This window comes from Pezoporus occidentalis, unplaced genomic scaffold, assembly GCF_034315485.1.
Source record: "Pezoporus occidentalis ecotype Australia unplaced genomic scaffold, CSIRO_AGI_Poc_V1 ctg364, whole genome shotgun sequence".
Taxonomy (NCBI): Eukaryota; Metazoa; Chordata; class Aves; order Psittaciformes; family Psittacidae; genus Pezoporus; species Pezoporus occidentalis.
Genome location: NW_026915636.1, coordinates 179,567 through 206,847, shown reverse-complemented (window position 1 = coordinate 206,847; position 27,281 = coordinate 179,567). Strand labels below are relative to the sequence as shown.

General features: G+C 44.9%; 1 protein-coding gene and 1 long non-coding RNA gene across 3 annotated transcripts; one reads left to right on the top strand and one right to left on the bottom strand.

Annotated features, from left to right (window-relative positions):
- Positions 1-604: 604 nt before the first annotated feature.
- TEF (TEF transcription factor, PAR bZIP family member) lies at positions 605-25,226 on the bottom strand. 2 transcript variants are annotated; one of them, XM_062631041.1, is made up of 5 exons: positions 24,349-25,226; positions 12,178-12,504; positions 10,479-10,699; positions 9,619-9,830; positions 605-7,753 (listed from the first exon to the last, which is right to left on the bottom strand). In XM_062631041.1, the coding sequence occupies exons 1-5, from the start codon at positions 24,449-24,451 to the stop codon at positions 7,732-7,734; spliced, it is 885 nt and encodes a 294-aa protein (XP_062487025.1). In that variant the 5' UTR covers positions 24,452-25,226; the 3' UTR covers positions 605-7,731. The 2 variants fall into 2 exon arrangements, with proteins under 2 accessions (XP_062487025.1, XP_062487024.1); XM_062631040.1 differs by lacking the exon at positions 24,349-25,226 and adding an exon at positions 19,792-20,003.
- LOC134170005 (uncharacterized) lies at positions 20,397-24,154 on the top strand. Its single transcript, XR_009967090.1, has 2 exons — positions 20,397-20,584; positions 23,781-24,154. It is a non-coding gene; the product is annotated as an uncharacterized LOC134170005 (long non-coding RNA).
- Positions 25,227-27,281: the final 2,055 nt, after the last annotated feature.

The window sequence follows — 27,281 nt, the reverse complement described above, 5'->3', positions numbered from 1 at the left end:
CAAAAGAAAGTGAACACAGCCTTCTCTGGAAGCTGTCTTTTCCACTAACATGCAATGAATATATAGAAGACATACATTTCTTTCTAGGTTGGTCTTCAGCTGTCACCTCTTGAAAACACCACAACCAACCACCTAACCAAGGTTTAGTAAGAAAATGGAAAGGCATGGAGAAAGCTGCCCTCATGGTCAAAACTTATTTAAACTTTATTCTTCATATGAAAGAACTTAAATTCTGATTATTTCGTTGTCAGCCCCAAAGTAACAGACAATGTGAGGTCCAAGTGACTGTGGCTGACTACTAGTTCTCAGCATTTTTCCTCCTACCCGAAAGAGTTCAACCTGGCGTCACTACAGGACAAATGCAAAACCTTGCAAAGCTTTTGAAATCAGTTAATCCAGAAATTAGAAATGGGGGATCATATACCTGTTGCCAGCACACCTAAGAGTTAACACATGGGAAATGCACAGCAAGAACCTAATCCTAAAATGTGATCAGCTGCTTTAGCATCTATCAGCTTTGTGCAGATCGCAGGTGCGATGCTGGCAGTTGAGGTGTACAGCAAACAGTCTGCCATCTAAAGAACAAAATTACTGGATCTCAGCATAGTGGAATATACATTTTATTTCTTAAAAAGGAAGGGTACTAACAGAATTTAATACAGTCAAAATTTTACATTTTAAACAAAGCTTTTCTTTTTCTTAAAAACCAGTTACGAGCAGAGAGGTGAGAGGATTTAAACTACTCACAAAATCCAAGCTGAAGACTTTGAGAATTCAAATCTGTGGTTTATACATTTAAAAAAGTGTAATAAATGGAAATATAAAATAATACCAACTCTGAAACAGTGAAATGCCCTTTTCTCATTTGATTGCTATTTAAGCACCTTTATTTTCACCCATCAGCTGCCAGGAGTGTGTAGGTTTATGTACAAAATAAGCAGTTTGGGATAAAAGATTCATATATAAATTAAAACCATTTATGGCAATACAGTTTTACTCAGCTGCTTTATAATCTTTATTATCTCTTTCACATCTATAGAATCTCCCAGTCAAGATAATCTCAAATGCACTTGATGGACTGCCTCAAAAAGCAGCTACATTTACAGGAATTATATAGACAACCTCAAGGAACACACATCCAAGAGATTAAACTTAACATGCAGTAAAACTAAGATCAGATATATATCTTTAAATATAAAAACTGTGCAGATTTATCACCCATCCCATTGAATGAATGGGACAGATCAGTGTCACATCTGAAGCCAAGAAAATACTTTTATCCAAGAGACATCAGAATTTCAGGCCAAATATAGCAGACAGGAGTTCCCTCAAACTATTTAGTTAAAAACTGTATGTTTCTCAGAAAGCTTTACAGGATCAGAGTTTTCTGAATAACTTGCACATATGCTGAGCTGTTTTATAGCCATTTTACAGCCAAGAAACACTGAGAGGGGATAAAAAAAAATAAAGGAGAAAATAAAAACAAAACCAGAGATGCCACCATCTCTGCCACCTGCAAAGGATGTTGTGGCTTTTGTCATTTATGGAACACTGCAGACACAGCTGTTGCTATAGAGGAGACTACTCCAGTACAGCATTAAAGAAAAAGAAGTTATATTATGGCTGGATAAAGCATCATCACAGCCTAATCTCTTTAGATGAAGGCTGATGGATCAATCTTACCTCTCCCTCAAACCCCAAGTGACTGTATTTCCTAGCAGACTGCTCATGATTCTCACTCCACTGTTTTGGGTTTTTTTTTCCCTTTTAACACGAGATAGAAAAGGCCATGAAAGCTGATGAAAGTTCCAGCTGTGCAGCATCCAGTGAACATGTACTCAGCAAAACCTCAAGCCATTAATCACTTTCTGTCTCTCCACACCACAGCAGGATACCTGCCTCATCTATGTGTATAACAGAACTAATGAAGATGTAGACTATCTAGGTTACAAATGCGCTTCAGTAACAGTCACTCACTGTTTCATTGCAACTTGCTGCAGTCTGGCTGAAGGGTGGAGACAGATCTGTTTGAGCCAAAAAGAATAGTTTAACAAAATAAAACAAAACCAAACAACTTTAGTTTTCCTCAACCACTAATCTTCACAAATGATTTAATATCACCACTTTCCAAATACTCCTCACAAACAAATCCACTGTCCAGCTAATGGGACGAGAAGAGTACAGTTATGAATGTAATCAGTAACTACTGTTAAAGAAAGACTGGAGAGAATCAATTCCCTCAAATTCTCAGTTTCTCTGCTTAAGTAGGTCGTCATTATTTTCAAAACATTTTTTGTTGATAGAAAGCATCACAACTAGACTAGAATTCCACAACATCAATCTTTGTTTTGATTTTTGTAGTTCTGTAGGAAAAAAATAATCCCAAATCAAGCTACATGAAGCATTAACAATATTCAGATATTACAATGGAAGCACTTATTTATTACTTCATAGAACAGTTTTAAAAGTGTATTTACATGTTCTAGGTTATACAAAATACAGTATTCCAATAATCATGTTAATCACCATATTTCAGACAACTTCACATGAAAGTGCAGAGGATGCATCCATCCATGATCCTGGCCAGTAGCAAGCAGTCAGCCACAGCGTGACAGATGAGAGCTGCTATTGTGCCCCCTCAGGAAAACAAATCCCACCAGACCTTCTCACCTAGACATAGCTGCAGATCTAAGAAAACATTCAGGCAGGTACACGAGAAAAGTTTGAGACCCACAGACCAAAATCACATGCCTTAATTTACTAGACATATGTGAAGTACTTTTTTTTAATACACAAGTTACACAGCAAAGGGCTTCTGCTCATGCCTTAGTTGGGAACGTGAAGTAACAAGGGTTTTGGCTATGTAACAGGCACCCAAATTACACTTATTATCAATAGCCTTGTAACTACAACTGATCACGTGTTAAGGACACAATTCTGCAGTGGACCCCCTGGGCAGAGCTTCACATTCAAGAACAGATCCTGTGAAGTCCACATGGTTCTCCATAGATACAGGGCTCATCCCACACAGAAATGACAGCAGAATTAAGGCCCTGAAATACTGGGGCCTCAGAGAGTCATTTCCTCACAACACAGCACTATCAGTTCACATCAGCAGGTCAACCCTCAGTGCGGCAGCACAGTTACTTAAAGCAACTGCTATTTTTCCATGCCTTTCTGCAGTGACTCTCCTCCCTATCTGTATACTCCTTTCACCTTCTTCTGGACTGTGGAAGTGAGATCAAGAAAAGGAGATTCCCAAAACCTCAACAAATACTTGTCTTGTGTATGATGCTAACCTGAGGGGATCCAAACTGGCCTAAAATAAACAGTGAGGCTTTAGTTTTAGCGATCGTGCTCAGATCGGACTCTTGCATTATTCTTCTCTTCCTGCTTTCATTCCTTATTCTCCTTGCCCAGTATCTATGTCTGTCTATACATGTATCTTCCTCAAGAGGATTCCTTTTCCCCCGTAGCTGCTTGACTTCTAAGAAGTTTGCATTCTTAAAGTGACTAACGAGGGGATAGCATACTATAAAACTGACAAATTACATTTTGCATGACAAATATACATTATCATGAGTTACTGTAATTTCTCAATTAGCATTTTGTTAGCATCTCCACAAATGTTAAGCCTATTCTTTCTGCTGCTTCCCCAGTCTTTCACTGTGAGTTTATCTATCCTCATCATGTTACAGTGGCAGATATACAGATCAGAGTAATTATCTGAACATCTAGAAAGCTGCTCAGTGTCCTGCAGTACTACAAAGGCAAAAGACTAGCCTTAACAAATGATTTTGCTATTTATGGATTTAGATGTAGGCTGCCAAAATTATGAGATTTATGCATTTCTTCATCTTGTGCTTAGCAGCTAAAACCATAAGGATGAACAAAAGCCTGTGTGGATTTTAGAAAGGTCCAAGATACCTTCACTCTTAGTTAGGGCATCTGATCACAAGGAACCCTCTTATGCTGAGGAGGCTTACAAGGCTGAAGCAGCAATATTCTCTTCTGTGCAAGTCCATTATTTCTGCTGTCTACACAAAAATATTTTTCCACACAAGTGGTTTCATTACAATATTCCCAAAGCTGCTGGCCTTCCACCGCTCCTCTCATTCTTGAAATGAATTTTGTACAATTAGTAGCAGTCCTGGAGGTAATGCTGAAAGCGATTTTTACAGCTAGGGCACCTTGGGCTTTCCAACAGCACAGCAGGGAAATAAAGAATTGTCAGACCAGACAAAATGTTACTAGATGAACTGCAGAAAGCCACATTTAACTTAAAACCCCCCAAATAATTCTTCTCTCAGTGCAAGCTTATGGTGCACTACTTTTTCACCCTGTCTATGCAGGGTGGAAAAAAAGAAACTGAGATTATCCGAATATCAAAACCATCACTAACTGTGTAAATGAGAAAGGGATAGGAGCAGTTTACTAACATTACTTGGGCAGTCTGCAATATATCCACCTGATCCCAGCACAGAACACTTCAGAGTAAAGCAAAGACACCCATGACTCCAGAGCTTAATAAAACTTTACAATAACCACGTGAGAGTACAGACTTTCCTGCAGGAGTTAATGAGGTCTTTGTTACTGGTGTCAGTGGGTGCAGATCTTGGCAATTGGTGAAAGATTAAGCTTCTAGGGAATTTTTAAATACAAGCCCACATTATTGTAAGGAAATACAACTATGTGTAGACTAGAAGACCATGCACAAAAGCAATCCTGTATTAAATGTTGTACATCATTTATTCAAGGTTTCTTTTGCAGAGTAAGACAATGCTCATTCCCCACAAATCTCATCAACAGTTTATATTTTCAAAGCTAGTACTGTGAAATGGCCATTTGGTGTCAATCCACTTCCTAATGAATGTACAGCTCTGTCAAAAACTGCTCCCTCCCTTTACTGGCAATCCCTGCAGTGATGCTGAGAGGCGGACTCCCTTTATTCTTTCCGCTTGGAGATGGTCCCTTTATGGCTGGAATGGGGGTACACTGGCATCAGGCACATTTATGGCCTCTGCAGAGCATGTTCCAAGCCTAGAGAACTTCAGACTCTAGCAGTGTCAATTCAGCATCTTTTAATGTTCAAACTGAGCTAAAAGAATTATCAGTTGTCTTATGACCACTATGAAAATGTACACAAGTTAACGACTTAAGGATAGGATTGTCATCCTAGTCAAAGAAACGAGATTATATAGTTAATCTTTCTGAAAGGAGCAGAGAGCTCTGAAGCAGTAAGCTTAACTTCCTGAGACTGCAAAAACTGAGAAAGGAATTCAGCATTGCACATTATTTTTTGTCTGGCAATACCTATACTCCTTTAAATAGTTGCTACCTTCTCATCTATCTTTAAAGATGTTGCATCTTCACACAAAAATAAATCTCCAACTACAAAAGTTAAGCCACACTCACCCTAAAGTGCTAATTTCCAGTTTTGCAACCCAAACACACAAATCACAGAATGTGCAAATCTGCGCTACAGGGAAGCACAAGAGATTGGTAACAGTCTTCTCTGAAGGAAAGGTCTGATGAACATTCACTGTTCATTTCCATCGTGGAAGCTTTTAATACAACAGAAAAAGCTAATAGAATTGCACATACTAATCTCACTATTTTGCTGTTAAAATAGCATGATATACTGCAAACCCAAATCCTGTATACAATATGTAAGTATTTATAAGATATTCCTAAAGGAGTAAGACAGCAAGACCCAAATGAAGGCCCAGCAACTCCTTTGCCAATTACAATACCCTTTAGCTTTGTGATTTAAACAGGAAGACATTCAAAGTTAACTGAAAATTTAGAAATGATAAAATGCAGAACAGTTGCTACATTTACATGCTGTCAGGGTCTTTTTTTTTTCTTTTTTTTAAGTCTATGTTTTAGCATTTATCACCAAAATAAAAACAACAACAAAACAGTACATATCAAAAATATCAGTCCAAATCAGCAATAGTTGATAGAGATATATGCTGACATTTCAGCAACACGGAGCTAAACTATTCATCTATTTGAAAAGAATACCCCAAGATTATCTCAGAGCTTTAGAATCCCAAACTATATTAATACACTCGTAAGCATACTTTTGTAACCAGCAAAAAAGTTGAAAGCACTTTCTTGACTTCAGAACATGGTCCATTAAAAATAATAGCTCAATAAGTACATTTAATGTATACACTTTTTACAAAGGCTGTAGTCAGAAAACTGGTTACGAAATCTGGGGTTTGAGATTTTTTTCCTTATATTTTACATGAAGTTTACAACATCAGCTGCTGCTTTGCACTTTTTCTCTCTTTCCTTTCTGCTCTGAAATTAGAGGTGGAATCTCTTGGGTAAATGCAAAGTCAAAATACTTGTTCAACATGATAGCATTGAGCTTTGCTGGTAACAAGTTGTGCCTCAATTTCAGCACTTGTGCTTCTGAAAGCTTTCAAGATTGTTTTTCTTGAGGTGTATGCTGCTTATAAAACTCCAGACACGAATACGCTCCTGTCTTACAAGCTCCATTTTGGCTATAAGCTTGGCCCTCTACTACTTGCCCAGAAATTACATACGCTTTTTCTTCCCACACAAATTTAGCTCCTAAGGTTCCTTAACATAAGAGTACATTCTTGTTATGCTGATGATACTCTTATAAAGGAACTTCCACCTACTTCCTCCATCTTCTGCACACAGTGAACATCCCCACAAATCTGTCCAAGCTTTCATCTACTCTCCCACACCAGCACTAGGGTCTTGATACTTAAGCTGCCTGTTGTAACTGTGGAAAATCATTGGCTGTTTCAGTTTCATAAAACAGATGAACAAAGTACTCTTTCACCACTGCAGTTCTCATGTAGTCAAGAGACAGAAAATTCTAATATGGCACCAAATAGCCATTGTTTTGCTGGAGCTAATACTCATTTGGTAGTTGCAGACTGCCAAAAGACAAAGGCATCAGCAGCTCAGACTAGCACCTTTTCTGTGATTGCTGAATCACTAACAGGAGAGTAGATCTGGTTTCAGCAAGATACCATGGAAGTAAGTGAGCCTTATGAAAGAAACAAAGGGAAAAGCAGGTTAACAGCAGTGGAGCAGAAAAGCAACTGAAGTGTTTTGCTATTACACGGGCAATAGAGGTTTATTACTACTCTTTGTGTGGCACACTGCGATGCTTTCTGGATTGTTTCAGTACATCTGCTGTACTTTTCTGCACTGGAAGTCTCACACATCACAAACTGCTGCTTTAATTCTGCACTCACAGTACTCCACAAGATGCTACACTGTACTAGAAGTGAGCTGCAGTATTAAATAAAATCCATACTACTGCAGGGAAAAAGAGTCTTAAAGTATAGCAGTTCTTAATATATACAGACACTCTCATTTAAAGCTTCCTATTTTCTTCCACTTCAAGTGCCAAGAGTCTCTGTTCACACAGGCTGTCAACAAACCTTGAGACATGAACTTTGAGTGTCTTGACAAAACCCCAGTAAGTAAGCTTATTGTAGCTCATAGTTACAGTGAGAAAGACAGATAAGAAAGCCATTTACAGAATTAAGGAGACTTTGCACTTTTCATCATGCCCAGCCCTGGGTAGTTCAGATGGGGTACTTGCAGGCAAGCAGGCAGGCAGGGTCATCGTCAGTTGTTTGAGTTGGGACACCTCATAGATTTCACTGCTCACTCTGAAGACTGGCGACTCATGTGTGCTTTTTAGTTTCTTTGTTTTTAAAAGTCTTTAAAGTTGCATCACTCGGAATCAGATAAGTCACTTTAAACAAAGCAAAGCGTTAAGTGTGACAATTTATTTATAACATACTTCCCACCATCACCACCACACACCACCCTGTGAAAGAAAAACCCCTGCTGAAAGGGTGACAATTTTTAGTATGCTTGAAAGAAATTAGACCAACATTGCATCAAGAGCCACTCTAATCAAATTAAGAGCATAACAGAGGGGGAGATAGGTCAAAGCATACATTTACTTTAAGCATTGTATATTAGCCTGCTTCTCCACTTCCTTAAAAAGTCAACACACGATTGGTCTACACTCATACCAATTTCCACATCATGTTTAAAAGACAAGCTAGGCAAGTCTTTAGTATAGAAACGCCAATGCTTTTTAATATACTTTTCAGATTTCAATGGGGAACTGGAAACTAGCCTAAGCATCATCTATCCCACATTCAGTCCCTAATATAAGTATTTGCCCAGGAAGTATAGCTTGAGAGTTCTGACAAAGCCACTATCTTTAGATAGCGTCTCTTGTTAAGAGGACTTCTAGACATATACTTGTGTTAAAGCTTCTGGTTCTTGCAGTTGTAGGTCACGAAGAAGGTCCCAACATCACACAACATATTTTTCTTTTAACACCATACAGTGTTGAAGAAATGCTTGGTGCTGAGAATGGATTACTTCCAAGAGGGCAAGTCTTGTGTGCTAATTTTATAACAGGAAGCATGCTGGAAAGAGAACCAGCAGGCATAGGAAGGCCAGATATGCTGCTACACAGGAGATAGAGGTAAAACGTTCATGTTTAGAGTGGGTGTTGTTTGTTTGATAGACTGGTCATGAGGCAAAGGACCAGAACTCTTTTCTCAAGCTCTTGTACAAGTAAGGTATAGTAAAGTGAAAGTGGCTTGTTTGCTTCTTAAAAAACCCAAATCAACTTCTTCCAAAGCATAATGTACTAACAATTCCTTAACAGATGGGACTCAAGGTTCAGCCTAATATGCCAGACCTCTTTTTCTAAATCTTCCTTACTTCTCAGTTAAGTGTAACGGGTTGCTTTATCAGCAGTTAAAGAGAGAAGTCCCTCTAGAGAAAAAATAGGAGGGGTGGTGCCAGAAATTCTGAACCCCACAGATTTTTTTGTCCATATCTGTCCCTACTGTTCTCTCTCCTTGATTTCTGGAAGCTATCCAGGATTAGAACCTACCAAAATGTTTGAGCAGTATTTTAATCAACACTGCACTGACTCTGGTGCAAATAACACTGTGCATTAACCTTGAGATACCTCAATTTTTACAAGAGAGTGAGTATTTGCCTGTCTTCCCGCCTTAAACATTCCCCTATTCCTCTTCCACAGGAACAGAGCTCTATACAACAAGTACTTCCTAGTGCCTCTGAATGGGAGGGGAAACAATTTCACGACGCTGCCCAGCAACATCTACTTACATCTTAAAATTATGTTTTACAATTTGACTGGGAAGGGTGGGCAGGGAGAAAAGAGCAGTTAAAAAAAAAAAAAAAGGCAAGAAGAGTCTCCTAAGCTCTTCCTCCACATGAAATAGAGATTAGAACAGATAGCAAAAGCCCTGTCCAGTCAGGAGGGATCCACATCTATTCCTTCAGACAGGTAAATCTGTTCTATTGTATGACATCAGAAAATGCTCTATCAGTCTTAAAAACAAAGTTGCAAATATGGACACTAAGATTTTGGGCAACACAATGATCAGGAAAGGGCCTGAACAAGTTGCGCCAACAGAAACAGGGTTTGGTGGTGTATTTTTTCTTTTGTGTAGATGCAAAATAGCAAAGCCTCCACAAACTTTATTTCTGGAAGTCTCTACGGAAAGCAGAGAAGTCTAAGAGGCTAAACCAAGGAGCCCTGACAAGGAAAAGGGGTGTGCTTACAAGGGTCCGTATCTGGTCTCGTATTTAGAAACAATGTTCTTGCATCGTCCCACTTCCTTGCGCAGCTCCGCAACCTCCGTCCTCAGGGCTGTGTTCTCCTTCTCAAGAAAGGCTGCCCGAATCGTGATCTGATTCTCCTTTAATCGCCGAGCATCACGGGAGCGCTTTGCTGCCACATTGTTCTTCTTTCGCCTTGTCCAATATTTCTCATCCTGCAGCAAAAAAAGGAGAGGGAAAAAGAAAAAAAGAGCCAAGCTGACAACTCTTATCAAGCAAATGCCTCTTTACTGTATAATGACATTCACACTGACTGCTGTATTGAAGAACCTCCTTCGTTGGTTTGCAGGGATCTCACACCAAAATGCAGGCAACAGTAGTATAAGATTTCATCCTTACACAAGTCTCACTGTAGCATAAACCAAGTGCACTGCTAGAACGAGGGAGATCAAGAGACTTGGCTACTAAGAAGCAGTCCAACTGAAATGCTCCCTTTACTTATTTTCAATTCAGGAATGATTTTTCACAGAAAACAACTTGTTCTGTTGCCTGGGCTGTTTAAAGCCAGATCGGACCTAATGCTGGGCAAATACATATAAGGGCCTTTGAAAGTGCAGTTATTGAGGATGTGACTTGATAGTTCTTCTCATTTCCGTATATATCGTAAGTTGCTCCTGCCCAGTAATTATCTCATGATACCAAACCAGCAAGAACAGCAGCTGACTTGCCAATTCTATTCTTCGTGGTACTTCTGCCCAATCACATAGGTATAAGTGCATTAGCTTTATACGTCAGAATGTGTGGACAAAGAATCAGGAACTTTGACCAAGGCCTAGAGAAGTTTACAGCAATAAATCTGTTACCTTTTGCTCATCTGGGACAAAAACCTTCTTGGCTTTTTTAATCATTGGTTGTGGTTTCAGGTCCTCTTCAGTAAACTTGTGTTTGCGAGGATTGAAGAGCTCACCACCAGGCACACTGGACAGCACTAAATCAGCAGGGTCAGGATTAAAATTCACCTCAACTTCTACGCAGTCAGGATCAATGGGGCTGGGAGTATTTCTCTCATTTTGTGGTGGGGACTCTGGCAACAACAGGAGAAGTTACAATACATTCATCAAGATTAAGAGAATTAACTAAGAAGCCAACTTGGGTATCTATTTATTGCCATACTGTGAGCAATATTTAACAGTATTACTCGTTATTTCCTTAAGGTGTGTTTGGTGCTGTACCACTGCTGGCACAGAGAAAAGCTACACAGTCCAGTTTGTAACACAAACTCTAGGAACATATGCCAGACTAACAGACATGAGCAGACAGATGCAGGACAAGAGTTAATACTTCCTTAGCAAAAACTACATGCTTTGCACACTTAAGCAGCACCTCCCACAGCAGGAAGAAGCACAAAACTTGTACCAGCCCGAGTTTTGTACCACAGAAAGCCTTACAGAAACAAGCCTGCCCAATGACCTCCATCCCTGGGACACTCAAAGGTCAGACAATTTTATTTCCAAACAAATGACTAAATAAAGGTGGGTTTGTTACAAATGCAATAGTGTTCTACTTTACCACATGGAGAGAAATGTTCCAACAAACTGTCTGACACTGACAGTGTTCATATGAACTTTGTAGTATTTATCTCTTCTTTATAAACTTCATACACGTGAATTGCAAGTATCAGTCCATTCTGAAGTAGTGATCGACAAGTAAGTTTTTCTATATACCACCTAGAAAAAAGCCACACCCTATCCCTTATTGAAGGAGTCCCACATTGACCTTTCTCTTGCAGATTACTCAAAGAGGCCCTGATCAAAATGCATTCTGTAAAGTCTGCTCATAAAATAGCACTGTCAAAGTTCAGTAGCTATCAAGTTTAAACTCCAAATCCAGGGCAAAATGTGCTGCTGAGCTCCTTAATAGAGAAGATCTTCATGTTGCAAATGAAGAAGTTCCCTAGTACCATTTAAGAACAGTTTTGTTTCTTATTCCTCAGTTCCTCCTTCAAAGCACTAGGGAACATCAGACTGCATCATTAACACCTTTTCCAAGTGTCTCTTCTCACACTTCACAGGCTAGCGTGAAACACTGCTTCATTGTTTTTCTGTTAAGCATTGTTATTTGAAGTACATTAAGTTAGTTCACCAAAGAAGCAGAACAAATCACCAAGGTAGCCCAAACGACTTGGCAAAAACTACCAAACCTGTTGTAAAATAACCCAAGAAACTATTTTCTCAACATGTCTAACTTCTCACTACACCAGCAATACCAAGAAAGCAAATACTTTGTGTTGGTGGTTCAGCTCTTCTAATTTAAAGAGAGAGACAAACCGCACACTGAGACACTCAAGTCATTTTTTTCAGGAAAGGGAAAGGGGAAGAAGAGGACAGGCAGCATCTTCACAAACTGACACACAGACTAAGGCTCTAGATTGAGTATGTTTGTACTAATTAACCTGCCACAGCTACCCCTGACAGGTTAGCACGTCTCCTCTTTGATCTAAAGAGGCACCTTTCAACAGAAGAACAACAAAAGTCCCTCACAACCCCATATTATCCCATCTACCTGTGCTGGAGGCTGCTTCAGACTGCTGGTAAACTGCAGTGGAAGAGGATGATGCAGGAGAACCAGTGGAAGCACTGGCAGACTCCTTTCCTTCCAGCTCAGCCACAGGCAAGAGTGGATTCTGGTTCAAATCCAGGTGAGTAGGGCTGGAAGGAATTCCATTCTCCAGCAGGAACTCATCCAGATCCATGTACTCCAGGTGGAAAGACTCGCCATCGTAAGGAATAGTTTTGTCCCAAATGGGCGGCATAAGGGAAGCTGAGACTGCCATAGTGCTGGCAGCTGCTGCCTCATCTTCCTCAAGCTTTATCTTCTCCTTCTCTTTATCTGAAAGATACAAGTAGGTCACTGTACAAGCTGCAACACAGGAGAGACTCACGCTTTAAGAGCCTAACAAAATCCCCATGAAAGGAAATTCAGTAAGCTATAGTTCTGCCTCATGACACGATCTGAAAAATCAGACGTTGAAAGGCAATGTTCATATGTAACTCAGTATGGAATGCTCTGACTCCCTGTGATGGCTGGACCACAGGCATTTGAGTATCCTTGAAGACCAGCATCCTTGCTGTGGAAACTTACTGAAGTTTGATACAATACTGCATCTAGCTTATTAACTAGTCACTGCAAAATAGCCTGTTTTTCACAGGCTCATCTTGGAAGACATTACAAGGGAATGTCCATAATTAGGATTACATGGGAAGCCACTAAGAAAGCTCCAAGGAAGCAGAAGTAGTTTATACTATGCACAAAGAATGTGCAGAAGAATAATCTAAATACAAACAAGAAAAGAAGATGGGTTTCAGATTATGTTTGCAAATTAGTCAAAAGGGCCACAGGACACCAGAGACCTGGATGTCTACTGTTCAGTATTTCAGAAGCTTTTCTTTCTGAAATGACTCAGCATGTCCACACAAAGCAATAGCTCCAAATGCTGTTCACTACAGATAGCTCAGAGTACCTACATACAATTTTCACTCTTTGGGGAGATGTCTAATAAGGCATACTCCCACATCCCACCCCCAAGCCATGAAAGACTGATGAGATTTTCTCCATTTACCGTGCTACAGTGCACATATTACAGGAAAATGGCTGTTTCTATGTTCCTCATAGCTACTGAATCTTAACAATTGTCTGGGACAGAATCCAAGCAGAAAACTCAAGTTATGGAATAATTACATAATTTAGGAGACAAAAATAAGCTGCCAGAAAAAAAAAAAAGAAAAGAAAATCCAAGTAATTTTCCTGATCCAGTTCTCCATGTAGCCATGCAGTTCTACCAGGGCTGAAGAAGGCATTGCAGAACCAGTACTAGCACTGCCATCAAAAGGAATGTTCACAATCCTACCCCAACCAACTACAAATTGGGTCTTACCATGGAAGCTGACAAATATTCAGTTCAACAGACCAAAGACTTCAGGGACATACACTGGACTAGTTCAGATCTAACTGGATCCAGTATCCACACAGGTCAACACAACAAAATGCACAAAACTTTGGCATTAGTTTTCTAGACTGGCTAAAACATGCTAAAGGAGTATTTTTCTTTATCGGGGGTGGGAGTGGGAGTGAAACTCTGCTCTAAATCAGAAAAGTCTATTTATATAAAACCTATTCCAATAGAACTGGCATTCCTTCCGCTGTTGCCTTGGCTGGTGTGGAACTGAGACTGAAAGAGCTTTTTATGGCTTAAAGAACAGTGCTGCCATACAAAGTAAATTATCATTTTAATCTACCATACCCTGAACATCTCATACAAAAGATACTAATTTTATACTAAACAATGGGGACAACATTAACCAGTCACCAACTTGGGACTAAGAGCACATGTTAAATTCAGACCAGCAGCTCCCGAACCTGAGCTTTGTTAACATCTTGCAGCTTTTGGCCTTCCTCTTTGCTACTCCACACTGCTGCCTCTGAACTGCCATCTTCCAACTCCAATCCCTGCTATAAACTCCTTTTTGCAGGGAGTTCTGCAAATTTCCTACCCCTTGCTTAGGCAAAGCAAAAGTACAGGCTAACAGTCATGACCCAAATAACCTGAATGTTCCTAAACAGCTCCTACTTGAAGCTAGGAAACAAAGAGCATCCACTCTACTTCACATACATGAATGATTCTGGTTACAATTGAAACACACCCCACCAAATTAGAACCACCATTTCACATGTGACTTCTGAATCAGGGATTGTGTATGTTCCCAAGGTTTGCACAGTGCCCAGCACAATCGACCCCAGACTGATACTGGGAATTGTGGGTGATATCCTAGCAAAGACATCACCAAAACAAATGCTAGTAACAACAACGAATTCTTGACAGATCACTATTTTTTAAATTGTGAATGGTGCATCAAAATGTTGAATTTAAAAAAAAAGTCTTCATTCTTGAAAAAAAAAAAAGTATTCCATTTTAAGTTATGCCAAGTTTAATGCAAGCCAGCAAGGCTTTTGTTTTGCAACATCTAATACAACACCTCCAGGAGGAAAAAAGAAACCTTAAGTGATTAACAGAGTAAACATGAGGCTTAAAAATACTTGTCAGAAGGCAGTGCCAAAAAGACTATACTACTGGTGTATGTGGACCTTCTCATATCTTTTAATGCCTTTTAGATGCACACCATCATCCTGCTGTACTGTGGCCCCTCCAACTTCCTCTTGCCATTCTTCCTGGCTCACACCCAGTTAAATCCTTCCTTCACACGAGAAGCACATCTGAATTTTTCTGTCCTTTTGCTGTAAGTTGACAACTGACAAGCACTGGACTGACAGTGCTGTCTTTGCTTCACCGTGTGCCTCCCTCTCTCCCTCACTTCTAACATCTAATATCTGAAACAAATTAAAATAGCAGAAGTTAACATGCACACATTAAGAAGTTAACAAGTCTATGGAACCTGATGAAATCCATCCACGGGTCCTGAAGGAGCTGGCAAACAAGGTTGCTAAGCCACTGTCCCATCATATTTGAGAAATCATGGCACTTGGAGTTCCCAACAACTGGAAAAAGGGAAATATAACCCCCATTTACAAGAAGGGGAAAATGGGTGACTCAGGGAACTACAGACCAGTCAGTATCACCTCTGTGCCTGGCAAAATCTTGGAGCAGATTCTCCTGGAAGGCATGCTAAGGCACATGAAAATCAACAAGGTGCTTGGTGACAGCCAGCATGGCTTCACTAAGGGGAAATCCTGCCTGACCAATTTGGTGGCCTTCTGTGATGGGGCTACAGAACTGATGGACAGGGGTAGAGCAGTTGATGTCATCTACCTGGACTTGTGTAAAGCATTCGACACTGTCCCACACGACATCCTTGTCTCTAAATTGGAGAGACATCAATTTGATAGGTGGGCCACTCGGTGGATAAAGAACTGGCTGGATGGCTGCACACAAAGAGTTGTGGTCAATGGCTCAGTGTCTGGTTGGAGACCAGTAACGAGTGGGGCCCCTGAGGGATCGGTGTTGGGATTGCTCTTGTTTAACACCTTCGTCGCTGACATGGACAGTGGGATGGAGTGTGCCCTCAGCAAGTTTGCCGATGACACCAAGCTGTGTGGTTCAGTTGATACGCTGGAGGGAAGGAATGCCATCCAGAGGGACCTCGACACGCTTGTGAGGTGGGCTGATGCCAACCTCATGAAGTTTAACCATGCCAAGTGCAAGGTCCTACACCTGGGTCAGAGCAATCCCAGGCACAGCTACAGGTTGGGCAGAGAAGAGATTCAGAGCAGCCCTGCAGAGAAGGACTTGGGGGTGTTGGCTGATGAGAAAATGAACATGAGCAGGCTGCAGTGCGTGCTCACAGCCCAGAAAGCCAACTGTATCCTGGGCTGCATCAAAAGGAGCGTGACCAGCAGGTCAAAGGAGGTGATCCTGCCCCTCTACCCTCCTCTTGTGAGACCTCACTTGGGAGTCTTGCATGCAGTTCTGGTGTCCGCAACATAAAGAAAGACATGGAACTGTTGGAACAAGTCCAGAGGAGGGCCACGAGTATGATCAGGGGACTGGAGCACCTCCCATATGAAGACAGGCTGAGAGAGTTGGGGCTGTTCAGCCTGGAGAAGAGAAGGCTGCGTGGAGACCTCATAGCAGCCTTCCAGTATCTGAAGGGGGCCTATAAGGATGCTGGGGAGGGACTCTTCATTAGGGACTGTAGTGACAGGACAAGGGGTAACAGGTTAAAACTTAAAGAGGGGAAGTTTAGATTGGATATAAGGAGGAAGCTCTTTACTGTAAGGGTGGTGAGGCACTGGAATGGGTTGCCCAAGGAAGTTGTGAATACTCAGTCCCTGGAGGTGTTCAAGGCCAGGTTGGACAGAGCCTTGGGTGACATGGTTTAGTGTGAGGTGTCCCTGCCCATGGCAGGGGGGTTGGAACTAGATGATCTTAAGGTCCTTTCCAACCCTAACTATTCTATGATTCAATATTGGGTGCCCATGTATTTCAAATGTGATACATAAGATACAACCTTTGTATGATCATTTTTGCACTGACATTTTCCCACTGGCTTCCTTTCAATTCATTTAATCTTTATTTCTGCAGCACAACATCCTGCTGGGTGTGCAATATCTAATGAAACACTAATTAACCTCTTTCATCTTGAGGGGGAAGTTTCCATCCACCCCAGCTCAGGGACCTGAAACATTAATTCTCTTAAGATATTTATAGTGTAAACAGGTATTACCTGACAGCAGAGCTGCAGTATCCTAAGAGGCTCCATTTGCAGTGATTCAAGGTCACCCTGATAAATCTGGCCTGCACTTTTGCAGCTGATAGCTGGATGTCTGATTTAGCCCCCTCATTCTGCTCCTGTGACCTATTAGCTAGTCTGTACATATGCTGTTAAGAGAGGTCACTAATTTATGCTAAGTAATTTAGGCAGAGCATTCCAGTTCTTGTACTGTTAGAAATATTGCTGTTTAAGCCAAAAGCAGCAGCCTGTAAAAAGCTTTAGCCCACATTGTGTTTTTTCCTCAAAAAAAAAAACAACAAAAAACCCAACAAAAAAACCCAGCCAACCAACCCCAGACGAAAAGACATTCTTGCCACAACTGTCAAATTCTATCCCAGCCACAAACAGAACAAACACTTTTATGACGAAGTTCCCCTCGCTCATCAAAAAACATTGTCAAATTGTACTGAGCACACTAGATAGACTAAGGCTGATTGCTCCAGAGATCTTCAGTCCCACCGGTGACAATGCAACAAGACAGGTCATAGGGTTCTGTATTCCTGATGTCCATTACTGTAATGCTTGCCGAGGCATTTCTCCAGCCACAGCAGCACGCAACTGGTGATTAAAACACCCTTTGGAGAGTATGCAGCAGCTCATTATTACTAGGAGAGACCTATGCTTCTGCTCTAGAATACTAATTCTCTTCCTTTACCCCACAGGGCTTTTTTTATTAAGAGATTATTTTATTTAACCCCTACAATGTATGCGACAACAACTTACTGCGAGGCCGGTCTGACACACTTGGTACATTGCAGGGCATTTCAAGATGACGGTGTTCAGCTGGAACTGGATGTCCTCCTCTGTTGCTTAGGATTAGAAAGCCTACTTGCTTAGTGGGTAGTCAAATTACCTACAGCAGTTGGAAAACCCACAGGTAGCTCATGGAGACTATAAATGGACACTGCAGCTAGTTGATACAATTTCTTCTTGCAGAATACGACAGAACACTGTATTTTCGTCGACAGGCATTACAGGCAAAAAGAATAGGGTCTTTTCTCAGAAAACTTGCTGAACACGCCACTGTATTAAGTGAGTTAGCAATTATTTAACATTTTGGCTGTCACTATAATGGAACAGAAGATAAACAAGGAACCTCTGAAGTGAGCTGAGTCACAATTCTACTGACAAGTCTTTTGTAAAATGAGGAGTAACTACCTGCTAACACAGAAGGCATTCTTTTTGTCTTGCAAATATGCAAGCAAGAAATGCATCAGAGATCAAAATAAACAGAAAGCAACAAGTTCCACAAAGTGTGAACTGAAACAGTACAAGGTGGAGTAAGGAAACCCATGGAGAAATTTAAGAATGAGAACCTCCTGAACTTCATCACACCATGAAAGGAGAGGGGCAATCAAGAGGAAAGGGACTCGCTGGCAAGCTTTAGAGAATCAAGCTGAACACCTTCCCAAGTTAGAATGGGATCATCTAGTAAAAGTAGCAAATGTTTCTAATTTTAGAAAATGCAGTACCTCAAAATGGCATTAATCTTAAAATTGTACAACTCCATAGCCCAGATCACATGATTCTGGACAAGAAAACCAGCCCCAACAAAAAGTCACCCCATCCAAGTCACCTACCATCATAGTTTCCACACATGAACTTGAATTGTTTCTGCTGGCTAACAGAACCTTTGAAGAGGATTGGGTGCAGAAATACCCTAAGAAATCCCATAATGTTGCAGAGTCAAGATTCTACATACTGCAGCATGCTGCACCATAGCAACACAGCCAAAACCTTTATCAGAGGCTCACTTTTTTCTTTTTTTTTTAAACAGAAAAGAGAAAAAATGTTTGCCATTATCACAAGAGGGATACATTTACACAGCATTGCGCAATGTTACACATACAAAAGTAAATGGATCTGAACTAGGATCCTCATTGGAAACAATCTTGCCAACCCTGCTGGCACTGTGTCTACCCTGGATATTATCTGATGTTCCAAAAATTATTCTCAACCTCTAAACGCTCAAATGCAAGGGCTAATTTAATATACACTGGTACACTGGGCACTACAGCAGTGTAGATAAACGTGAGGCTTGCTTAAAACCAGACATACTCAGCCAAAAACACTCCCAGGTGGAAGGTGAAAAGAAACCAAGTCAACAAAAACGACCAGTGCCATGAGCACTGATGAATACAAGCACCAGCCCTATTATTTATACAGCTGCTGTCTGCATAAGGAGTGGGAGGGAGACAGCTCCAGCCTATACAGGACTGCATGTGCAGAGGCAGCTGGTCATCCCCTCACGGATTATCACCAAACCTAATCTGAAGGGATTTGCCGTTTATGCGGGTCCTCGTACAACTTTTCAGCAATTTTAAGGTCAAGGAAGTCTCCAAATCTTTTCGTTGCTGCTCCCAACTCCGGGTCTAAAGGTAGGGGAGGCTGCTAAAGGAAGGAAACCAGCGTGTCACCACCCGATTCCTGCCTAACCCCGCACCTGAAGCATTTCATTTCGCCCAACGCCGGCACCCAAATACACCCGAGAGGACGATGGCAGCATCTGAATTTTCCAGTCGCACCGGCTCACCAGGGAGTCCCAGCCCGCGGGGCGGCCACCGCTGTCCTGAGCCTCTGAGGCAGGGAGAGGGCAAATGAGGCCGAGCGCTTCCTGCCAAGCCCGGCGGGCCGGTATCCCGTGCTGCCGGCGCTTGGCACGGCCGGCCCGGGGAAGAGGAGAGAAAAGGGGCGCGGGCCGTACGGGGGTAGAGCGCCAGGCGCGGGCGTGCGGGCTCTCCCACAGGGACACCCACCGTTACCCGGCGGGTCCCGCCCTCCGCGGCACGGAGCGGGAAGACTGGGGGGGGGGGGGGAAGGGAGAAGGAGAGAGAAGCGGGGGGAGAGCGCAGCGCGCTCCCGCGGTTCCCTCGCGCGGTCCCGCGCTCACCCAGGCGCGCCTCCCGCGGGGGGTTCTCCATCAGCTTCTTCAGCACCAGCGGGAAGGCGCCCGCCAGGCCCCGCTGCTCCTGCTGCGCGGCACCCCCCGCGCTGCCCCCGGCTGCAGTGGGCTCGGGTCCTGCCGCCGCCGCCGCCGCCTCCTGGTGCGCGGTGCGGCCGGGCATGCTCCCCGCGAGCCGGCGGGCGGGCGCGCGCGCTGTCAACGGTCACCGGCGGGCCGCGGCGCGGGGCTGCGACAGCTCCCCGGGACCTCAGAGGCCGGCAACCGACGGGCTCGGACCGCGGACGGCGCGCGGGAAGGGCGCTACGGCGCACGCGCGTCCGGCTGACGCCTGGCGCGTGCTGCAGTATTCATGAGCGCCGAGCCGCCCCCCTCACGCTCCTCCCACCGCCGATTGGCCCGCGCCGCTAGGGGGGCGGAGTCCCGCGGGCAGGCCCCGCCCTCCCGGCCGGCGCGGGCACGCGCCCCCCGCCCGCCGGGGCACGTGCAGGGGCAGGCGCCGGCGGCTCGTTTGCATGCCGTGCCCCGCCTCCCCGCCTCCGCGCGAGCTGCGTCACCGCCGGCTGCTCCCTGCGCCTGCGCGTCGCGCGCGCCGAGCCCCCCTGCGCAGTCAGGCGACCGTTACCGCTGAGGGGGCCGCGCGGGGGGCGGTCGCCGCCGGTGCCAGCGCTCCGTCCGGCCCCTCAGTACCCGCCTTTGTCCCCACGTCACCTTCCCATGTGACACAGAGGTAATCTCCCTCTGCCCTACGTGATGCCCGCCGCGCCGTGCCCTATATAATGTGAGCGGGGAGAAGGGATTCACTGCGGCTGCTGGCATGGCCTGGCTGCTGGGGGCGGCGGGGGGACAGACTGTCCAAGTTTTAATGATCACAGGCAACCCTTGTGATTCTCCAGCCAGACTCCCCTGTTCCAGCAGCAGGGATGCTGTGCTGGGATTTAAGGTTCTGAACATACAAAGGGAGCAAGTGTTGCCAAATCCATCCCGAAAGAGCACAGGCTGGGGAGCTTCTCCTGCAGAACAAGTAAGCTTGATGAAGTGACAGAAGCTACAGCCACAGGCTTCTCCTGTCAGCAGCTGCTGCCTCTTGACACAGAAGGGCCGGCCGCAGCAAACCTGCTACGTCTAGAGCTATGAGAAGGGAAAGGAGAGGAAACAGCGTGCAACCTCTCTGGCATGGTCTCTTCTGTGCCCAGCTGAGCCATAGGTGCCAGGGTGGGGATGTCTTCCTGAGTGCCAGCAGAAAAGGGTCCTTCTCTTCCTCCCAGATAGACACTCAGGCACCTGCTTGGTTCTGTTGCCCCTACACAAATCTCAGGCATTTCATTCTGGTGGCAAGGCACAGGTTGACCTGACTCTTGCCAATAAACCCCGATGGTCTTTCTGACACAAAATTGGGTCTGGAATCCTCCCCATGCACCCCAGGAAAAGGAACGTATTGGAAGGCACATGGGGTAGGTGCTTTCCCCCGTTGCCTCGCTTCAATGAGAACCAGGGGATGTCTTCATGCAACCTGGGCAGACAGAGCTTCCCTACCTGCCAGCTACTTCGCTTGCTGCCTCCTTCACAGAGGACCAGAGTGAAACTCTGGTGCAACTCCTGTGCATGCGCTGCCTGACAGGGAGCTTGGGAAAAGGCCATCTTGTGAATACAGGCTTGGAACAGTGCAGGTTAATGAATCATATGTCAAGACTGATAAATGCAGCTGCAAGAAGCAGGCAAAATAGCTCATGCTCCACTGCCCAGCATGCTCCAGGGCTGCTGCTTGCCCTCCACAGACTCCCTCTGCCTTGCCAAGCTCAGCTGGCGGAAGAAAAAAGCACATGCGTGAAAGGGAGATGCCACTTCACACGGGGCAATGAAACACAGATGTCAGACCACACATGAGAGGTGGAACACGCAGCTTGCAGCAACGATTTTCCCTGGGAAACAGCTAGTGGTAGGTGGTAGATAGAGAACACAACCAACTGAAGTCATGAAAGAACAATTTCTAGGAACAGGGAGAGGGGATGTAGCCAAAGCAGAGCAGGCTTCAGTTATGGCTTTCATGGTTGCTTTGTCCCGTTATTGTTGATGCTGGAGGCCCCTTGGGATGATGCTGTGTCTCAGTACTGTACAGTGCTCCTTCAAGGAACAGGCTCTGCATGTATCCTCCCCCGAACTCAATGGAAACTGCTTTGCTGGGTAACGTCCATATGAATGGAGGTTATTAAAACCACTCAGCAGCCTCTACTTCAAGGCTTTTCCCTTTAGATCAACCACATTCTTCCTCCAGCCCATTTGCACCCACACTCCACTCTGCTAAGGTTTATTCTGCACCACCACTGGGTTGTGACTTTGCCTGGAGAGACATTTTAGCCCGTACAGTGTTAGATGCTTGGCCTGAATGCTGGGGAGCATTCCTGTGGGTTCCCTCTCACATCACCCTGCTTGGGCACCAGCTCTGCCCTGTCAGCTAGGGGGGAGGCTACTCCGAGAGCTTTTCTTTGCTGCCTCTGGGGTTTAGGGGCTCAAACCACTGCCAGCAGAAAGTGGGCACTGCACCATCAGCTCTACCTTGTTGGTTAAGCTGAAATCTGCCTGGATTTTTACAACTTCTCTTTTGCTCTGCAGCTCAGAAGGAAGAGAGGAAGACAATGAGATGTAAGGAGAGGAATGCAGCCGTTACTGCTGGGAGCCTTGTCAGGGCCAGATGATGCAGAACAGCCCAGCTCTAATGCAGCAGGGAGGCGAGAAGCAGCCCAGCACTAGGCATGGGGGGAGGGACACACACACACACCAGCCTCTCTGGGAGGTTTGAATCTCAGAACACATTTCAGAGGCCTGAGACCCAGCAAATCCAGAAGAGTGGTGCATGGGTCTGGAGACCCAGAAGGGGTGAACTCAGCTCTGTGGGAAGAGGGCCATGACAGGAATGCTGGTGTGGGGAAGGAGGCAGCATTGTAGGGACAATTCTAAAGATTACAGGAGGTGATGCTGAGAGGCAGGGTGGTCCTGGGGCTAAGGAAGAAAGTGCCACAAAACAGTACCCTCAGCAGCCAAATAAGCCACAGTGAGTTTAGGCTAAATTATTCCCTCTACAAATCACTGATGTCCCCTCTAAACCCCCGCTCCAGTTCTTGCCAAACTAATGTATCTTGCCAGCACTCTTCCCTTGGATTAATTCAATCCACTTGGCTGTGGAGCCCAGAGAGGCAGCCAAACTTCAGCTTAGCCACAGGAAGGCTCTGTACCACATGAGCCTCCCTTGGCTGTTACTGCCTCCTGCCAGCCAGGTCCACCTTCTATCTGGGTATCAGTCGGCTCAGAAAACATGCCCTGTTCCCCACATGCAGCTTCATACTGTGTGATGTGTAAACACCCCCGTCATTGGGCAAAGCCTCAGCAAAGAAGAGAGCCAGCTCACAGGTGGCAGCAGCAGAGCGATGTGACAAAATGAACCCTTAGGGGGTATAGTAGCTACCCTTGCCCTCCTTCTCCTTCCCACAGGGAGCTGTGCAGGTGCCATAGGGTTCACTATATGCAGCTGCCTTTCCTGCCACAGCAGCAGCCTTTTCTCCCAGGACATGAGCAGGGTCCCTCTCCACATGTTGTATCTGTCTCTTCTGCTCCTGGGTCATGCTGCCCCTCAAGACGACAAAGCTGTCTGCATGCCCTGGTTGCAATTCCCTGTGGAAGAGCGAGGTCCAAGCATGTTTGTTTCTGTGAGTTCAACTCACTCATGCCTAGACATGAGCTTGTTGAACTAAGGTGTTCCCACACACCTCCCCGGCACTCAGCAGCCAACATTAAAACACAACAAACAAAAAGCAGCTTGCCAAGGGCTTGTGGCATCTTATCCAAAACCAGACTTGTGTGATGGGCACTTGGAGCACACCCAGCAATGGAGAAGTGGTCAGTTCAGCAAGGGTGAAATGTTCAGCACAGCAGAAGCCCAGACTAAATAACCTCATGGCTCCTTTCCATTTGTTTTCTAGGATGCTGCACGGAAAGCAGGACAGCCCCGGAGTACAAAAGTGCTCTTGCAAAGAAAACACCACGTTTGCTATGTTCCCTACTCCAGCTTCTCACTGATAAACAACTGCAGCATCAAACACAAAGTTTGCACAGAGTCTGTAGGCTGGGCTCCCTGGACATTCTGCGTCTGGGAAGAGGCAATGTCTGGAGGCTCAGCAGTTATTAACCATGGGACAACCCGAATGGCAAGCTTGGAAGTCACTCCTATTGTGAGCATGGAGATTTGTGCCCAAGCTGCCTCTGCGCACAAAGCTTTGAGTGTTTCCAAGAACTAGCTGAACCTGGAGATTAAAGGGATCAGGAGCTCAGCACTCTTGATTGATTTTCTAATCAATCCATTGCTGCTGTTTTTACTCCTAGTTGCACAACACACTCCAAGCCAGAATCCCATGTCTGACTTGGACACTTGGGAGAAACACACCCTTGAAGGGCTTGCAGCAGACAAGATCATCTACCCCCTTCTTTGCAACTTAAGGAGGAGAAAGAGAAATCAACCAGAAACCCTGCAATGCATTCCCTCAACCCTACCTGTCATCTTGTTGGTCCAGGGTAAGGAGTACTCCAGCAGGGACTTCAGGACTTCCGGGAAGTCCAGGGCAGCAGGGCCCCCGGTGCTGTTGCAGCTTGACATGTCCTGTGCTGAGGCTGTGCCAGCACTGCTGAAGCAGGGCCAGACGCCTGGCTGCCAACCCTGAGTGTGGCAAGGAGGGCTGGGGGGCACCGCGAGCAGGCTTCCCAAACTACTCTGAGAGCAAGCGAGGAGGAAAGGAAGCAGCAGTGTGCCCAGCTGTCTCCACCTTCCCCTCTCCCAGTCTGAAGTGGCCAATTGTGGAAATGGCTCCAGGCTCACAGGGCTGGGCCGGGCTGCTGGCCAGCTGGTTTTACTGGGCCTCTCCCAGCCAATCCGGCAGCGAAGAACTGGGCCAGTTATCTAACTTTGCGAAGGCAGCACCCTTTTCCTTCCTAAGGTGTTATAACAAATGTACACGATGGGGTGGGGGAAGGAAGCAAGCAAGCACTGTCAGTACACACGTCAGCTGCAAACGCAACAGCAAAGGATCCTCAGCGTGGCTCTTGGAAAGCTCTGAGGAGCTCTGAGCTGTGCAGGCTGCCCCTGTGGAAATGCATATGCTGTCTGCATCTGTCTGCTAACTTCATCTGAGATGCAGATAGTGACAGTATTTGTACATCGTGCAACAGTTAGTGTGTGTCCTTCCTAAGACAACATTGATAACAGCATAAGGCATTTTTCTCATCAGTGTGGATCATCTGCAAAATGCAGAATTTCTTTCTGTAAATGGCACAGAGTTTCATCCGAAAGCCAACAGACTCCTCTCAGAGCAGTGATGTAAGGCAAGATAGTTCATGCACCCTGCAGATATTCTAACACCTGGTTAAATAAGATCTTGAGCATGCAAAGCTCCTCCTCTCCCATTAGTGTCACTTTTAGTATGGAGGGAGGGATTGGAAATAGGAGAATAAAGGCCTGGTCTTCTTTATCAGTGTCTGGCTTGGGAAGAAGCATCTTACACATGCTGGGGGGGGGGGGTGTGGGGGGTGTGAGTTCTCTTTTGCTGGGTGTGGTAATTAGAAGAAAGTGCCTTTATTTCTCAGTCTGCTCCTGTCCATTTTGCCAGGCTCAGCCTTACAGCACCAGTGTGAGTCAATAGCAACCAGGTACTCCTACATCACTCTGTGAGCCCCAGCTACTGGGGACAGCCCAGCAAAACCTTGCATGGCTCTAAGCATGGAAGTGGCCTGAGCAAAGTCATTAGGTATTTTCTTGTGCTTGAAGTGAAGCATTTCACTGGCCCAGCATTTGAGGTTTTAAAAAGTGATAGGGTTTTGCTCACTCAGGAATGCATTCGATTCAATCCAACAGAAAACAAAAAGAAAGAATTACCTAGCCAGGTTGGGTGTTGGGAATTTCAGATTAGCTGGGGTAGTTTCATGATCTAGATCCCAATCTAATCAGGCTCAGAAATCACACAGTAGATGCTTTGGCAGAATTCTTAATTATGATAGAACCATAGTACAAACTCTTGGGATTTTCCTTGTTGTTTGCTCCTCCCTGTTCCCCAGGGAGAACATAAGAATACAGCCAGTGATAATCATCAGTGGTGAGGCCATTCAGAGAGAATAGTCCCCTACTAACTCTAGGGGTTCTCCAGCCACCCAAAGCTGGAGCCAGCAGACAGTCAGTGCATCCTGGCTGCTGGCAGCAAGAGAAATCATTGCATGTCTCCCTCCTGAAAGAACTGCCTGCAGCCTGGAGGTCCACGTCCTCTCCTGTAATCTTCTGGTCCATACTGGCTGGTATCACTAACATTTGGGACAGCTACCATTATATATGCCTAGGTAAAGTGATTGGGATGTGGTAGCTGCCCAACGCCAGGTGCAGCTGGACCTCCTGGTTTTGTCCCAGGCTCAAACTTCTCCTGAGAGCTGGAAAAACATATGACTACATGTCTGGAGGAACCCAAGGGCTTCACAGCAGCTGCTGCAGCAATTGACTGACACATGGCTTCAGAAGATTAAGTTCACTGAGTGGAAATTTACAGAATCATGGAATGTGTTAGAAGGGACCTTACAGATCACCCAGTCACTTAGCATTTTGGATTATTAGCCTGTGCGTCAATCCAAGTTGCCATCTTTCCCTCAGCCTCAGGAGTGCTCCCTCAACTCCTTCACAGAGCCACACCCGAAGTTTCTGGAGCTGTCTTTGCACTACCTCCTCCCCTACTGGTGTCTTGGCAGGACCCTCAGACCCAAAACAAGAGACGGTGGCACACCCGGGTGCCTCCTTGGTCAGAACTCCTGCAGGTTGTTGCTGTGGATCTTGTACTTGGTGGTGGCACTTGGCTGCACACCAGCTTCTGAGACCACCATTACAGAAGGGAACTTGGTTGTTTCGGAAAGCACAGCCCGTGGGGAATCCACCAGCAGCAGTGACACTTGACCAAAGAAAGACATTACTGGTTACTGTTACTAATTGCTGTTAGCTTCCTCCAATGCGATGAAAGCTTGGCTTGATTATCTAATGGAAAGAAAAACCCATTTTTTGTCTGCTTTTCTAAGGACACAAAGCTTACACAACAATATTATCCCTCCTTCTCTGCCTCTTTGCAGACGTCCGTCACTGGTTTTTGTTCTTGTACTAGGTCTGAGGACAAATGCACACTCCACTGACAGCTTCCAGGTTTAACTCTTTGTTTGTGTAGTGCGTTTGGTTTGATAGGGATTTTTTTCACCTGTGCAGGGCCCAGCAGGCTGAGTTTCACCATGGCCTTTCTCAAAGGACGCTTGCCCTGCATCCCACCACTTTGTCTTCTACAGGGTTGAGATGCTGCTGCTGGTGGCAACAGACATCTACAGAGCAGCAAGAATACCCAGAATGGCAGCAGCAGGCCCCACCTCTGAAGGAGCTGCCCCTTCCCAAGGCAAGGTACCACATGCATACA